We start from the raw sequence: 12857 nt of genomic DNA, 5'->3' as shown, positions 1-12857 counted from the left end.
GAGGGCTTAAACAGCAGAAATGTATCTCACTGTTCTGAAGGTGGAAGTCCCACATCAAACTGCCAGCTGCTTTGGTTCCTCATAAGAGCCTCTTCCTGACTTATACACGTGACACGGAGAGAGGGAGGGTGAGAAAGCAGGAGAGCACAGACAGTGCCTAAGCTTCCCTGTCCCTATAAAGACACCACTATCAGAGGAGGGCCCTACTCTATGACCTCATTTTTAACCTTAATTACTCCCACAAAGGCCCCATTTATCCCTAAATACATTCACATTGAGGTGGGGTCTCAATACTTGAATTTGAGGGGACACAAACAATCTCTAACATGTTTCTGCAGACAAGTAAGTATGTTAGTGTTTCCACATCATAATGCCTGCATACAGAGGCAGGAAGGGAGGCTGGGGTGGGCATGGAGTACAGATCATGGGGCTAACTGCTTATGAAAACAGGTTTCTTTTGAGGGTACTGGAGATATTTTAAAATCAGTTATGATGATGGTTACATGACTGGATATACAGAAACCTGTTTAAGTGTGCACATTAAATGTGAATTTATAGCATATTAATTGTATCAATGAAGTTGTTATAATATGAGGGCAAGAGTTGGTAAAAAACACTGGGGATAAACATAATTCTTCCTCATATGTTGACATTGAAAATAAGAAAATACATTGAAAAGAGAAATGGCAATCACCCTGTGTGCCATAAAAAAATGTCCTTGTACAGGACAAAGTAAAAATGAGTTTTTGAGCCATGTGTGGGGGTACACACCTGTAATCCCAGGAGGATGAGTCAGGAGGATCATTGTGAGTTCAGGGACAGCCTGGGCTACATAGTGAGTTCAAGGCCAGTCCAAATGACACAGTAAGACCCTGTCTGAGGAGAAAGGAGAAAAAAAACCAAAAACAAACAGGTTTCAGGTGTAACTATTGGCCTTCAGGCCCAAGGGAATACATCTATTATGATGTTAGACTCAAAGCTCATTTGGGCTTTCCTGAGTTTCTGAAAGGAAGTTTCTTCCTGAGCCGAATCATAACTGTGGGGGTGTTGGCCAGAGGTAGGTATGAGATGGATATGCAGAGAGATAAGGGACTCCTGGGGCTATAAGCCCAAATCCTTCCAGAATGCATGTTTACCCTTTAAAGATGGCTTTAAGGGCCACAGGTGCAAGTAGGGTCAAACACTGCCTTAAGGAATGAATGCTTTCTCCTCCCCATGCTTGTCTTTATCACATAGACTGGTCCTAAGTTCAGTCTTATAATAGACCACTCTGACCTTCCCCATCCTTCCCGTCCCTTATGTGAATTCCAGCACAGACATCCTTTTCTGTCCTTTATCCTTGCTCCCTGGTTCTATCTATAAAAAGCCAAGAAGCTTCAGTTAGGGGCTCCCTTTTACCTCTGTTAAGGCAGCCCCTCTTGTGCCCTCTTAGAGTTCAAGGTGCACATGGACTCTGCGTATTCTCTCATCCTTTGTGCTTACCACAGTCGTGAGCTGCAACGCACAACCACTGCCACAAGTCCTGAGTGGCTTGAAATAGCGGTGTTATTTTCTTAAGTTTGTCAGTAGTGTTATTGCAAAGAAGGGTTTTTCATATATCAACTCTCAGATCCAAAAGAGACCTTACTAATTGTTTACTCCAGTCCTTCACACTTACAGGCTCAGAGAAGTTCAGTTACTTGACCAGGGTTGTGCCAGAACTGAAGTGGGCCCCTGTTTGCTGGATTCCTGGTCTATAGTCCATTCTACTATAACAACTGCCTTGTTCTTAAAAAAAAAAAAAAAAAAAAGTAACAATACAATAAGAAAGAGAGAGATTGCCCAATTAAGGGGAGTGTGAGGGAGATAGATGTGCTTTACTTCTTGCTGCCACCTGCAAGTTAAACAGAGGTGACATCTGAAGTATTTCACCCTCATCCCCAACTTCTTAAATGCTTATATACGCTTCTCCTTACTAGCATTTTACTTCAGACAAAATATAAGCCCTCATCTCATCCAGCAGCCGCCTCACCCAAGACAGGAAACCCAAAAAAAAGTGCCACTCCAGAATGCCAATAGTATGTACCATGCCCAAGGCTATGTTGTGAGAAGGACTTCAAGAACCCTTGATGGGGCTGGGGATTTAGCTCTGTGGTTCCGCCACCTGCCTCACAAACACAAGGTCCCAAGTTTGGTCCCCAGTACCAAAAAAATAAAAAGTAAAATGCTTGATGGTTCTATAACAAACAGTGTCATAGATTTGCCCTAGAATTGGGTCATCATACTGGTTATCGGTTTAGGGAGCAAGAAGTATATGGGCAGTGAAGAAGAGCAAAAGTTACTGCCCCAAACCAAGAAACCCATTGCACTCATACGTACACAATTGCCTGAGCCCACTTAGACTATCAGGAAAGATATTCTGCAGCAGAGCTCTAGTATAGAACAGGAACACTAAAAATATAAAAGCTGGGTGAGGTGGTGCACACCTGTAATCCCGGCACTTGGGAGGCAGAGGCAGGAGGATCGCTGCAAGTTCAAGGTCAGCCCAAGCTACATAATGGGTTCAGGGCCAGCCTAAACTACAAAGTGAGACCCTGTCTCAAAAAAAAAAAAAAAAAGCAGCAAAAATATAAAACAAGAAGGCCAGTATGAGATAGGTAGATAGGGTTCATCATGAGAAAAAACAGCAAAGATGGGTATATATAATAAAGCAATGAAGGGTAGGCAGTTTCCCAAATAATTAAAGAAATGGGCTATTTTTAGTTGAGCTCTTTTGTAATAACCCCAGGTCTACCACATTTGTCATCTCAGTGCCTGCAAGTTTGTTTTGCCTTTGAGACTATACTTGTAAAGAATGTGACTCTTATACATGGAACTACCCTAAAATTGTACTCTGAAGTTTGCTTTGTGAATGCGTTACCTGAGAGGTTGCTCGGTTGCAGGTACCAGTGTTTCAGCGAGGCGGAAGTGTGGTGCCAGTAAAGACGACTGTGGGGAAGTCCACAGGCTGGATGGCTGACACCTCATATGGACTCCGCATGGCTCTGAGCACTAAGGTATTGGGAAGCCTCTCTCTCTGCAGTGGGGCCTTCAGAGGGCATGACAGCTTGTGAAAGTGGGGAGCCCCTCTATGTGACAGGTGTGTCTGATGTTTGTCTAGAAATGAAGGTTCTGAATCATTGCCCAGCTCATCTGTCCTTCCCAAATTGTTCTTAAGGCAACACTGATCCCCTGGAACGATAGAAATGTCCTTCCCAGGTGTGTAACTATTATTGGGGCTCTTTAGCTCACTGAAGCCAAACACAGCCCTGTGGATTAGCCCTGAAACCAGTCTCCGGTTGCAGGGTACCTGTGTCTATTGGCCATTTCAGGGACTCCAGCTCCATCCACTAAAGGACTTCTATTCTCATCAGGTGGTCCAAGCAACTAAAATCTCCTTGAGTAAAGTCTGGGAATGTCTGGGATAGATTTGTCCTTTTAAGATCTTTTGAGCCAAATGAGGCCTATAGCAGATTTCCCTCCTGTCCATTTGCCAAACACTAATTCTTACTTTTACTATAATAACACTTATTCTTATCATTGTACAATTTTTTTTTTTTTTTTTTTTTTTTTTTTGGTACCAGGGATGGAACTTGAGACCTTGTAGTTTTGAGGCAGGCAGCGGAACCACTGAGCTAAATCCCCAGCCATGCTTATTCTTGTTTACATTAATATTATAAAATAAATTCTCGCTTTCTTTTCCATCTGTTTTGCTTACACTGCCTTCCTGGGTCTCCTCAGTATAGGCTTTGGACGCTGTGAAGTCCCAGAGTCAGTGCAGGAGCCTAGGGGGCTGAAGCACATCCAGAACTGTTGATGATGATAACCTGCCTTGGGGAGAACTCTGATGTGCAGAAGGGATCCTCCTACTAAAAAAGCAGGAGCCAGATACCATCCTCTAAATGGAAGATCTGTTCTTTTCTGATCTTTTTTTTTTTAACTTTGGTTTCATTCTTTGAACTTCTTGGCTCTGTTGCATGTTCTGATAGTATTTTCAGGAAAGCCACTGACCATCCTTGACATATTTTTCATGATTTTTTGAAGTTATTTCCCTTTAGGGACTGACATCTCTTCCCATAAAGCTGCTACACAGGCATGTTCTCTGTGACCTACTCCCCAGGGTTCTGCAGTGGGAGAGTTGTATCTGGATGATGGCCACTCATTCCAGTACCTCCACCAGAAGAAGTTCTTGCACAGGAAGCTCTTGTTCTGTTCCAGTGTTTTGACCAACAGGTAATAGCAGCTAAAGAAGTTGTGTACACTCCTAAATCATACTGTCATCTTGGCATCCTGACATACGTGCATAGCTGATACTCTCCATTTCTACTCAAGTGCAAAGCCGTCTGAGGAGTATTTTTCAGTTGTGCTATCATCAATGTTTCTTGGTGTCCCCTTCTTCATTTCTGCACTCTAAAAAGTAAAGAGGACTCAACTTAACTTCCCATTAATTCCATTCAATCTTTCAGTCACTGTTCATCTGATTTCTTACAATGTGATTACAATATTCTGGTCACATTTGTGATTTTGTATTTTTCAGTGATTTTACTCCCAGTGGCATGCTGAAGGGAGGTTGGCCTGGCTACCTGTTACCTAGTCCAAGACACAAAAAGTCAGCTTTTTTTCACCTCTTCATCTTAGTTAGTAGGACTAAATAAATCAGAAGAAATGGGGGGGGAACTTAAGGGTGGAGACATTATCCAATTCAAACTGTCAGCCCTCTCCTTCTCCTAATACCACTTGTATCTATTCTAGTTGTGCTGACGAGAGGGGACATTTTCCCAGCAAGTGTGTGGTGGAGAAGATCTTGGTCTTAGGCCTCAGGAAGGAACCATCTTCTGTGACCACCCACTCATCTGGTGAGGAAACTGTCCTTATCTCCTGCATGAAGGGGGCCATCTTGCTCTTCTTCTATGCTGTTAATATGTTCCCAGGGGAGAAGACTTAGGGCTTGAAGTAATATGATAGGTATACCTGTATGTTTTTATACTATGGATATTGAAAGCCTGGAGAGTACAATCCATGTTTAGGGTGCAGAGGATGGGAATTATATCTTGCTAAGTGAATTTTGTAGGGAAATCACTTTGTTCCTTAAGTTTCTTTTCAACCAGTGTTGCACTCAAACAGTGAAGTTTTTCATGTTTTAAAAAATTTGTGTGGTGCATGCCTATAATCCTAGCACTTGGAAAGCTGAGGCAGGGAGATCGCCACAAGTTTGAGGCCAGCCTGGGCTCCATAGTGAGTTCAAGGCCAGCCTGAATTACAGAGTGACTAATTCATTAATTAATTTTAAAAATGAGTAAAGGTGAGGGCTGGGAATTTAGCTCAGTGGCACCGCACCTGCCTTGAAAGTGCAAGGTCCTGAATTCAATCCCTGGTACCATTTTTAAAAATGAATAAAAATGCATGAATTAAAATACTATTAAAAATGGATTATCCTAGCTGGGCGTGGTGGCACACACCTGTAATCCCAGCATTAGGGAGGCTGAGGCAGGAGGATGGCTGTGAGTTCGAGACCAGCCTGGGCTACATTGTGAGTTCCAGGTCAGTCTCAACTACATAGTGAACCCTGTCTCAAAAACCAAAAAAAAAAGGATTATCCTAAGTGAGGTATAAGGTCTTATAATAGCCTCAGGAAATATGTCAGATTTGAATAAAAGATTTTTCCTTGCTTCGTATTCCTGAGTCTCTCCTTGTCTCTGTACAGATGGGAAAGCTCAGCCGGTGGCTTTTGTGTATTGTGCTGGTACTTCCACATTGAGCCTGGAGAAGCTTTCCCTGAACATTGGTGCAGACTGGGAAGTCCACATCCAATGAGAGAGTGGCTGGCCACACACACAGGAGTGGCCTGCACCTTACAACCCTTGGCCTTTTTCAGGATTTGTGCTGCAGCCTGATGAGCTTCCCTTGGTGGAGAGTGATCTTCCACTGGTCACTAGTGTACTAATAAACAGTGCATTGCACATTTTAAGAGTTGAGGTCTTACATATTCCAATGTATGAGTGTTGCTCTTTATGTAAACACCACCGGTCTCACAGACCCTCAAAGCTCAAGACATGGACAGAATTTGTGAGTTTCCATTGCTTCCTGGGCCACAGCCCCAGGAGCCGCTCTCCTTGCCAGGTAGCCTGAGGGCTTCCGTGAGGCCAACACTCTGGTGCAGCAGCAGAGCTCCCAAGGCTGCAAAAGCTGGCCAACCTGGAGGGGCAGACAGGTCCTGTGGGTACCGCACCCTACCGCAGAGGGAAGTGGTTCTCCACAAGAGACTGACTCACCGGGAGCACAGGGTGGTCTTCCTTTCATGCTTCTTGGGTTCAGAAGTTCCAAATTAAGCTTCTTACAATTCACATTTTTCATATCTTTTATTAAATGCTGTCTAGTAACCAAAGAGTATTTAGAACATGAGCAAACTATGATTAATAACAATGAAATAAATACCTGTGGCTCCACCACTGAAACTTCAGAGACAGCCCAGGGCTAAATCTAGGGTAAGACAGGTGAGACACTTGCCTCAGGCACAATCAGTAATCAAAAGTACTTTGCTGCATTATTTTTTAAAATCAAAATTAATGCAAAAGATACTCATGCTGAGCAGGGATTTAGCTCAGTGGTACTGCACCTGCCTCGAAAGCACAAGGTCCTGAGTTCAATCCCCAGTACTGGAAAAAAACTCATGCTGAATGAAATATCAAATTTTAAAATAACAACCGGCTCAGTGGGGCTGCGTTTTCCTTCCTCCTCAAGCTCTGGGATGCCTGGTGCAGGACAGAACTGGGCAGTAGACCAGCTGCTTCTAGAAGCTCTGCTTGGAGACCCACTGCCACCATGTGCACCATGAGACAGCTCAGTGCTGTCTTCTCAGGCCACCCCTCTGGGCTACTTAGAACTACCACACATGTGCCTTCATTCACTGGGCCTCAGTCTCCTTCCCTCTTGATCCAGACAAATCCTCCCATCCACTTTTCTGGTAAACCTTTTTAACTGACCCACTGTGCCAGCTCCACGGTACCCAGCAGCCATGAGCTTGCCCCTCTGAGAGGTCCACACTTGGCAGTTGTGTTACACTTCCGTTCTCGGGAACTATGCCTTAATGTTTAAGTATGTCTGTCTCCTACTCCCCAGATGTCCCTTGAGAGCATATTACATTTCTGTTACCCACTAGAGCGCCACTGCATTTGGTTTTTGGTAACTATTGTCTGTGATTGGCTAATTGATGGATTTAATTGATTAAGGGACCACTGAATACATTTACTTCTGATTTGCTTTTCTGACACAATATTCTAACCAAATATATCAGTTGAGGTTTTAACTTTATAAGTAGGCATATAGGCAAGCAGATCATTTGCTTCTGTTTTGGTATGTTTTACAACTGAGGAGAAAGGAAAATCCTACATTAAAGTCATAGATGCAAGCTTCAAATTTCCTTTAACCTAAAATAAGACTTAGCCTGAAAACTAAGTGTTCTTTCCTAATGGCTTTTGTTGTACTCAGGGTTTTGGCAAGGGAGAACATTTAATACAGGACACATAGTATATAGGACTATTTTATGATGTTTACCTAAAAAGGCAAATAGAGGAGTGCATGAGATTAACCACACACTAGAGGTCCACATAATCCAGCCAAGGGTCAGGATCCCACAGCAGTGTCCCACACAAGTCCAGCTAAAGACCTAGGATCCAAAGCAATGTTGCCCACAAGTCCAGCCAATTGACCTAGAGCCCCATACTGAGGATCTGCACCTGGAAGGCCCAAAGGCCAGTGGTGGAAGCCAGAAAACCTATTCCAGTGGGGCAAAGGATTTGTGCCAGCAGGCTGAGCCAGGAGGTGATGCTCATGGTAAAGATTAGAGCTTCCCTGACAAGAACAGCAGCAATTCCCAGTGACCATGAGGCCCTGAGCGTCTCCTCCTACGATAACAGCCAAGTTTGCATCAGGAAAACTATCCGCAGCAAGCTTCTCCTAGAAAATCAACAGCCCATGATCTTCTCCAGTTCTCTTTTTATGGCTATTGGTAACAATCCTCAGGTGGATCTCCCACACCCAGACCACACTGATTCAGTTCCGCTGGGTATTACAAGTGACCCATTAGTTAATCCACCACAGCTTTTAATAACATTTAAGACTTAATCATTAAAAACTATCTTCAGGCCCAGCATGGTAGTACACACCTGTAATTCCAGCACTTGGGAGGCTGAGGCAGGAGGATCACTGTGAGTTTGAGACCAGCTTGGGCTACAGAGTGAGTTGAAAGCCAGCCTGGAATACATAGCAAGAAACTGTCTCAAAAAAAAAAAAAAATCCTTAGACCAATATTCATTGTGTAGATATTCAGAAAAACTGTCAAAAAAAAAAAAAAATCCTTAGACCAATATTCATTGTGTAGATATTCCATTTAAAATAGTTTTAAAGAGAGGACATAAGAACAAATAGAGTAAGTTAGCAAGGAACTACTCTATCTTGACCCAAATCTACACTGAAAGGTTTGCCAAGCAGTCAAGAGAATGTGAGTATTTGTAGCTTTTCTGCTCACACTGCTTCCTACCGCTCCTGCCTGGAGCCAGAGGACCGTGCAACCCTGTTGGCCTGCAGGCATTCAGCTAACTTGCTTGGTGATTCTTGACGTGTTTCCATAGGAAACTGGACTTTATGTAAGAAATTAGAATCGTGTCACCAGAGATTTTAACAGAGCTGCACAATGAATGCTTAGCTTATATCTTCAAGACTTAAATGCAAAGGAATAAATTGACAACTCAGTTTAAAAACAGGAACTGGTCAACAGAAAAATGGACAAAGGTAAACAAAAAAAATAAGTTAAAACCAACAAAATAAGCATGCGAAAGAAACTGTCTCATTAACAACCAAATAAATGATTTTACACTTTGCTTTCTTGGCCAAGATTAAAAAGAATGAAAATGTCCAGATCTAATGTGCGTGTGGGAAACGTGCACTCTTGCACATCACTGGTAGAATTATAACAAGTGTCATCTTTTAGGACAGCAGTGGTATCAAAACTTCATTTTATTTATTATTTATGTATTTTTTGGTACCAGGAATTGAACTCAGGACCTTGGGTTTGCAAGGCAGGTGGCAGCACCACTGAGCTAACTCCCCGGCCCTCAAAATTTTAAATTTGTGTGCACAGAAACTCCACTTCAGACAAGTTAGACAAATGCTCAGAGCCACTCTCTGCAATGTGCTTTATAGGGTGGAAAACTGGAAAGGAGCTAGATGTCCTTTAACATGAGCATTTGTTACAACAGCATTTCTGTGTAAGGGAATAGTATGTAACCATTAAAAATAATGATCTACATTTATGTATCAGCATAGAAATGTTTCTGAATAAATGTTTACTTAGTGGTTCCATCTGAGCAAAAGTTAGAATGAAACAGTCAACTCTGAAGGAAACTGCATAATTTTCAAAACATGAAAACCACAAAACACAGGTCTGAGGAACTGTTGCAGATGGAAAGAAACTAAAGAGACATCACCACATATGTGTGACCTGAGGTTGGGTTCGAGGCCTATAAAGGACATGGTTAGGACAATTTGGCAGCATTCTGAAAGGCATCTTTTGATTGCATAGTGATTTTTCTAATTTTGAGGACTGTGGCTTATGATATAGAAGAACTGCCTTGGGTTCTGGCAAACAGTGGAGTTCAGTGGCATGCAGCCCTTTTAATATTGATCTCAGGTTGCCAGGCAGCAGAAATGCAGTCAAATACAGATCCCTGGAGCTTCGTGGTTTTTAGCTCATAATGAATCTTCCTGCCTAAAAGTTCTTGGTGATGAGACTTCCATGACAATGTCATGCACTACTACCAAACTACAGGGGGCCCATGATATTAAAATACCTCCTCAGCCTGGTGGGGAGAAGTCATGCTGAAAACACAAGGAAGGACGCAACAGCCAGCATTCCAGAAGAAACAAAGCAGATGTCAGACCTGCTTATCCACCGACTGATCTTGCTAAAGGCTGTGCTGCCACAGCAAGTCCTGGTGACACTAGACCACTGCTCCTTGACAAGTGCTACCTGCAGTGCTGGTGGAATCAGAGTCCTGCCGTAGCATGTAGGAGAGAGAGCCCTGACTATCTGTGCAGAGATCTCACAACCAACTCATCTCAATGGAGGAGTTTTAGCCATCCATTCACTTCTTCACTTTGGTTCCGCAGTCAGCTAGCTGAGTGATCCTGGCCAAGCCACTTAACCTATTATGGGCTTGGTTTCCTCATTTGTTAAAGATAACAGATCATCTCTAACTTCTGAGTTTTCCATGATCTAGCTATAAAGATACAGCACATATCTCATTTCCTTGGTGGCAAAATGGAATTAAACCTACAGTGTGGTTCTATAGACTGAAAATAACTCTACATAGATAAAAAGGAAAACAGTACCTTTACAGCAGAGAAAAACCAGGGGCCACTACCTTGGTCAAATGATCAAAATACGCACAACCTGTAATAAAACAGTTATGCACTGCCAAATAGGACTTGCAAAGGACACATTGCATCTGTGACATTTCTCTCTAAATCCATAACCTTGATCCAATCATGTGAAAAACACCAGACAAACCCAAATCCAGGGAGTTTTTTTTGTTTTGTTTTGCAGTACTGGGGATCGAACTCAGGACCTTGCACATTTTATAAAATACCTGAGAGTGGCTATTCAGAAGGGTCAGGATCAGGGCCAGGGATGCTCAGTGGGGCCACACCTGTCTGGCAAGTGCAAAGTCCTGAGTTTGATTCCTGGTGCCAAAATAATACAAACTGCCAGGTGTGGTGGCGCAGGCCTGTAATCCCAGCACTCTGGAGGCTGAGGCAGGAGGATCATTGAGTTCAAGACCAGCCTGGGCTACATAGTGAGTTCCAGGTCAGTCTCAACTACATAGTGAGACCCTGTCTCAAAAAACAAAACAAACAAACCAACAACAAAACCACAAAAAAAAATATATATATAAACAAATAAAAATAAAAAAGAAGTAACAGGATCATGAGAGCCCAAGATTGTGGAATCATTAGACTGGAGGACACTAAGGACTGCTATCTTTACAACTCTTATAGGAGTCTAAAATTACTTTTTAAGTTGCATTTTTTGGGTTTTTTTGGGGGGTACCAGGGATCAAACTCAGGCCCTTGCACTTGTGAGGCAGACGCTGGACTTTTTAAGTTTTTTAGAGGACTCAGCATGAAGTAGCTAGCTCTCAGTAGGTACTTAGTGAATGGTAGGTGTTGAGAGTAAACAAATAGATTGCTTCTGATAGTGTTAATCAAAGTGATAATTTGGAGGGCCGAAGAATAGGATAAGGAGCCATTAGCTGGCACTGTTGGCTGAAATATGTTATTAAGACTAGTTCTTCATCCTTGAAGAAGTTTCTGGGAGCATCTGTGCTCATGATCTGCCTTTTGACAGTGGCTCAGTTTGGACCGCTCCATGAGCACATCAGTGTCCTGGCTGTGAGGCTAGACAAAGCTCGACTTGGACCTACGCAACTGGGAAGGCATTTGATGCATGACTGCTGCCTCTCACCCCTCTGTGCTAGACATTCCCACCCTGCCCAGACCCTGTGTGTCACTCATGTATCTTAGTTACTAAGAGGTAGCATTGCCGTAGACAGCAGAGAAAGGAAGCTCTGCAGGTGTGTGGCCCAGAGACAGCTTCTCCCCCACAAGCAAATCAGCTAAGAAACTTTGATTGCATTGTCAAAGTCCTAAGTATAGGAAATTTCCCAGCCAGGTATAGTGAGCACACCTGTAATCCCAGCACTCCAGAGCTTGAGGCAGGAGGGGTCACTGTGAGTTCTAGGTCAGTCTGGACCATATAGTGAGTTCAGGGCCACACAACGAGATCTTGTCTCAAAAAAAAAAAGTATAAGAAATTTCTTTTCACACAGGGAAATTTCATTCAACAGATATATAACATAAATTTATTAAGGGCCTTCTATATGCTTAGCCCTGTGGGTAGAATGGGACCTAGTCCCATCTTTACAGTCTTTTGGGCAAACTGAAAGTTAAGTAAGCTAAACAAAATCAGGCCAGCCAGGTGTGCTGGTGCATGCCTGTAATCCCAGCACTCTGGGGCCGACACAAGAGGATTTACAAGTTTGAGCCCAGCCTGGGCAGCTCAGTGAGACACTGTTTTAAAAAAGACAAGGGAGAGCCAGGTGTGGTGGTGCACACCTGTAATCCCAGCGCTCGGGAGGCTGAGGCAGGAGGATCACTGATTTCAAGACCAGCCTGGGCTACATAGTGAGTTCCAGGTAGTCTCAACTACATAGTGTGACCCTGTCTCAAAAAAAACAAAACAAACAAACAAAAAAACAGCAACAAAAAAAGACAGGGGAGGGCCAGGGATTTGGCTCAGTGGTTCTGCTGCCTGCCTCACAAGCACAAGGACCAGAGTTTGATCCCTGGCACCAAAAAGGCGGGGGGGTGGAGTCTGGGGATATAGCTCAGTGTGAGGGTCCTGGGCTCACTCTTCTGTACCTTACATACTATGTACACACATACGTACGAGTTAGTTCTGTGAATTTCAGGGTGGTACAGAGCCCTGTGCTAGGAACCAGTGTTATGATGGGGGAATGGGGGAAGAAAGCCCACCTTTACTGTCTGGGCCTTTGGCAGGTTTCAGGGTGGGCAGCAGTCTTTGCAGAGACGCTTTTATCCATGAGGAGGCAAGCCTTGGGGGAGGGACGTGTTCAGGAATCACACACAGAGCAAATGCTAATTGTATCCAGGGTGTCCCAGAGGCCTGAGTGTCAGGGGCTTGGTCCTGAGGGCGACAGTGCTGGGAGGTGCTGGCGCTTTTCAGAAGCTGAGCCCAGCGAGAGACCCTCAGGTCCCCGGTC

At 43.6% G+C, this 12857-nt stretch overlaps 1 protein-coding gene across 3 annotated transcripts in view; it reads left to right on the top strand.

Moving 5' to 3' along the window:
• Positions 1-12857, top strand: part of Ganc (glucosidase alpha, neutral C) — a 71924-nt gene that overhangs the window by 58560 nt on the left and 507 nt on the right. Inside the window, exons 21-24 of one of the 3 annotated variants that reach the window (XM_010624776.3) lie at positions 2922-3035; positions 4139-4251; positions 4771-4874; positions 5723-5983. In XM_010624776.3, coding sequence (XP_010623078.1) covers positions 2922-3035; positions 4139-4251; positions 4771-4874; positions 5723-5832 — 441 coding nt within the window. In that variant the 3' untranslated portion in view covers positions 5833-5983. Of the gene's footprint in view, positions 1-2921; positions 3036-4138; positions 4252-4555; positions 4875-5722; positions 5984-12857 lie in introns of those variants that run through there. The other 2 variants (XM_010624777.3, XM_033764977.1) reach the window with 2 other exon arrangements.

Source organism: Fukomys damarensis, unplaced genomic scaffold, assembly GCF_012274545.1.
Source record: "Fukomys damarensis isolate Sample0158 unplaced genomic scaffold, DMR_v1.0_HiC HiC_scaffold_17, whole genome shotgun sequence".
Classification (NCBI taxonomy): Eukaryota; Metazoa; Chordata; class Mammalia; order Rodentia; family Bathyergidae; genus Fukomys; species Fukomys damarensis.
The sequence above is the reverse complement of the archived record's forward strand: the minus strand, read 5'-3'. Positions and strand labels throughout refer to the sequence as shown.